The following is a 4,332-nucleotide window of genomic DNA, read 5'->3' as shown; positions in this document are numbered from 1 at the left end:
ACGCTGCGGTGCCCGGGCACTGGGATGCTCGGATGCTCGCAGCACCTTCCCTTCCATCAAAGCCTACCTGGCCCCGGAGACACCGACATCCGCGCGCCCTGCGCCCTGCTGTCCCCGCTGGTCCTCCCCTCGCACACCCTCGCTCTCGCTCTCGCCTGCGTCCACACAGCGCCGGGGTTGCTTATTCTTTCTCCTGGTATCGGGTCCTCCCCCTTATCTTACCCCCAACCCCCGCCTCCTCCATGCTCTGTCTGCCCCAATAGGACCAGAGGCTCCCCGGGCTGCGCTCACCTGACCAGCGGAGCGGGGGTGGCCGCCCAAGGCAGTGCATCTCCATCTGCGCAGCGGGCAGCCAGGTCCGTGCTCCGATATCGGGAACACCCTGCCTTGACCATCTCTAATGGACTCTTCCAGCAGCTAGGCGCCGAGGCTGACCTGCGAGCGCTCAGTGATGCCTACCCTCTGTCTGTGCATCCTGGCGGGCTGCGCAGGGAGCAATGCACGCTTTCCAGTCCTGGCTTTGACTAAACTTTCTATCTAGACTAACCCCTTAGGCACAAGGAACCCCCTCACCTAGACAGCGGGGCATTCCACCCCTAAGCAATTCCCGATTTTCTTTCTGGGGAGAAAACACATCTACTGAGTCTTTTTTGTTCCTAAGCACATTTCGTTGACTGAAGTATCCCTGAACTGTTCACCCCATTAGAATTTGCACATAGATTGATGAAATAGGAGAAATGAGGAACCTACTCCTACATACGCTCATCTAATAAATTATCTGTCTCCTCATTTATAAAATAGGATTGTTATTTCATTCCCAACTTTTCTCTCCATGAAAAGCCAACTTACTGACTTTCAACAAGGGAATTATCTTTCTTTTAAAAATATACATATTTTTATTGATTTCGAGAAAAGGAGAAGGAGAAAGATAGAAACATCAATGATGAGAGAAAATCATTGATCAGCTGCCTCCTGCACACACACCCCTGGGGATCACGCCCACAACCTGGGCATGTGCCCTGACTGGGAATGGGAGGCTCAACCACTGAGTGAGCACACACGCTAGCCAGGCATAATTATGTACTTAAATGCATTTTCCCATTAAATATTTAAAATAATTTCTTTTCATTGCCATAATGTGATTGTACCTCTCTTTAATATCTGGATATTTTTATATGATAAAGAAAAGAATACACATGTAATGGCTAAATAGCTCCATGAAATGAATATTAAGATCAAGTAATAGCCAAGTGTATTATTGCTTTCTATCAAATAATCTCACCTTCTTACAAATCTAAATATACACACTAGTAGTATTTGGTTACACATATTCTATTTTTCTTATGGCCATATGCAATATTTTATTACATTACTAGAGGCCCAGTGCACAAAATGTGTGCTCGGGTAGGGTCCCTAGGTCTGGCCTGCAATCAGGGCAGATCTTCCCCGGCTGCCAGCTGCCGGCAGCCAGCCCCCCTCCCTGCTGCCAACATCAATTGCCCTCTGTGTGTGGGGCAACTGGCAGGGCAATCGGGGCTCCGCTTGTTCCCACCCGCCTTGGCCTGGCACCACCTGCATCCACCGCCACCCACCCCAGTTCCCCATTCCCCATCAGGCGATCAGAGCCTGAGGGCTGAGGGCAGCCCCGCATTGAGCATCTGCCCCATGGTGGTCAGTGCACATCATAGCAACTGGTCGTTCTGCCATCTAGTCTATTTGCATATTACACTTTTATATATATAAATAGATAGATAGATACATTAGCAAAGAATGATTTAAGTACAATTTCATGTCCTGTGAAAAATATTTTAAATCTTTGTCTTCCCAAGTTAAAAATATTTTTCCTCAAGAAATCTATTTACAAAAAAAAAATTGCTGAGACTATTTTTAGATTAATAATTGTTTCTCTTAACAAGAAAGATGTCTTAGAGCATTTTCTCACATTTTAAAAGGAATTTACCCATAAATCAAATACAAATATATATGGAATTTTTAATCTTTTAGGAACAGCTAATTAAGATTTTTTTCCCTAGTTGCCTCTGGCTTAGGTGCACTGTGTGTGGTACTTCCCATGGTTTTGCATTTTGCTTTAATGGCAGGGGGAGGAAACCAGCAAAGCTCAGAAACCACACTGCATATCAAAATGTCACCATGGCAGCATTTGTCCACTTGTCAGAGTCCTTTTGAAATGACTCAGCCATTCATTTTGTTGAATCAATATTGAAGCTTTCAAGATTTATTACTTGAGGTTTGGGAGCAGGTGAGGCAAACAAACCCTTCATTCCTAACATTAAGTTGTAGTTGGGCCAAGATTATGATTTCTGTCTAGCCTTTATTTATAGAATAGACTATAAGGTTTCCACTCCTTGCATAATTATCTTGTAATAAGCTTGCATTTACATGCCTGCTAATACAGTGAGAAAGAATTTAAAGTTTTAGAAAACATCCCATGGGCTATGGTAAACTTACCAAATGTTAAATTCAAATAGCGAATTTCCTGGGAGATGTGGAGGAGGGAGCAAAGAGGAGAGATGTAAAGCTTTCTTTTTTTTTTTAAATATATTTTATTGATTTTTTACAGAGAGGAAGGGAGAGGGACAGAGAGCCAGAAACATCGATGAGAGAGAAACATCGATCAGCTGCCTCCTGCACAGTCCCCACCGGGGATGTGCCCACAATCAAGGCACATGCCCCTGACCAGAATCGACCCCGGGCCCCCCGAGTCCGCAGGCCAATGCTCCATCCACTAAGCCAAACTGGCCAGGGCGATGTAAAGCTTTTGATATAAAATCTTGAAATCTTTGATATAAGGTTCTTTAAATTCCATTTATATGTATCCCATCTTAAAAAAATTAATAAGAACCAGAATAAGCATGCTGTCTATTAAATCTTTTTCTTTAATACTGTCCAATTATTAATACTTTCTCCTTTTGACAACTATAAAAGTGACCTTTCTATTTTAAAATACTGTGATTTCTTCAAAAACTTTCTAATAATCATATACATTCCTAGTGGACTGGGTCACAAAATGAATCTGACATCTTAACCCAAGCACTCACTGCATGTATTTTCAGTTATTGCTGAGCTAAACTCGGAGCAGAGTTCAGTACTGTTCGAAGATGAAATTATGAGAAATTTTCCTAAGTATAGATCTGCCTGACAAGATCCCAAAGCGTCTTTGAAACTTCATTGACATATTGGGCCAGGCTACAGTGAGAGAGGGCACACTTCTCTTCAGTGTTGCTCCTTCAGCACTCTTCCCAGGCCTGAGGAGTCTCCCACTTAGCACCCCATGGCCTGCACCACTCCTAGTGGGATCAGCATAGGATGCAATGCAGTTATCCTCAATGGAGTGAGTCTACCCCAGATAACATGATAAAGTCATCTGAGCTGGGTTATAGGATCTGCTGTCCCAGAAGCTCCAAACTCTACCAAGGACTTCTCCAATCTGAGGTAATGTTTATTTTACCAATGGCTGCAAGCAAACAAAGCTACTGCAAACAAAGCCCCCACTGTCTTATTCCCCACATGGGTGGGAAAATCAACCCAGTTGAAGAAATATTTGTCTGATGATGTTTGAGATGATGCAGGACATTGCAAAGTTTATATATGTGTGGGTGCCTGGTCCACTTAATACAGACATCCCTGCCAGCAGCTTTAGACTTAAGATTGAAGTGCTCTATCTTTCCAATGTCCAGCCAGCTTACCTAACTTAAACAACTTCAAATAGCCATAAGAATTTCAAATCATACTGAAAGGCATATAGAGTACTCTCTGTAGTTTCTGCTTAAGGTGATGAAAATCTGTGGAAGTAGATAACAGTGATGGTTGCACAACATTGTGAATGTAAGTATTGCCACCAAACTGTACACTTAAAAAGTAGTTCATAGTTGCGGGCTCAATCCCCAGTAGGGGGGCGTGCAAACTGTACACTTAAAAAGTAGTTCATAGTTGCGGGCTCACTCCCCAGTAGGGAGGTGTGCAGGCAGCAGCCGATCAATGATTCTCATCATTGATGTTTCTGTCTCTCTCTACCTCTCCTTTCCTCTCTGAAATCAATAAAAATATATTTTTTTAAATAGTTAATTAAAATGGCAAATTTTATGTTATGTTTATTTTACCACAATTTTTAAAATCAATAATGTTATATATGAAAAACCATTACACATTTTAAATGGGTGACTTGTATGGTATATGAAGTGGTTTTCAAGGAAGTGGTTTAAAAAAAAAGGGGGTGGGGGGGAGAGTACTCTGAAGAAAACTTTAATGCTCTGTCCACAGCTTGTATATATGTCAGGTCATATCAGAAAACTTACACTGGAATTGTCTCAT

At 42.6% G+C, this 4,332-nt stretch overlaps 1 protein-coding gene across 1 annotated transcript in view; it reads right to left on the bottom strand.

The window, feature by feature from the left end:
• The window catches only part of ADGRV1 (adhesion G protein-coupled receptor V1), a 462,684-nt gene extending 462,541 nt beyond the window's left edge, over positions 1-143 (bottom strand). The window contains exon 1 of the mRNA XM_005871499.2: positions 68-143. Coding sequence (XP_005871561.2) covers positions 68-89 — 22 coding nt within the window. The 5' untranslated portion in view covers positions 90-143. The remainder of the gene's footprint in view (positions 1-67) is intronic.
• Between the last annotated feature and the right edge of the window lie 4,189 nt (positions 144-4,332).

This window comes from Myotis brandtii, unplaced genomic scaffold (genome assembly GCF_000412655.1).
Source record: "Myotis brandtii unplaced genomic scaffold, ASM41265v1 scaffold344, whole genome shotgun sequence".
In the NCBI taxonomy this organism is placed as follows: Eukaryota; Metazoa; Chordata; class Mammalia; order Chiroptera; family Vespertilionidae; genus Myotis; species Myotis brandtii.
Note: the sequence above shows the minus strand (reverse complement) of the source record. Positions and strands in the feature narration are given on the sequence as shown.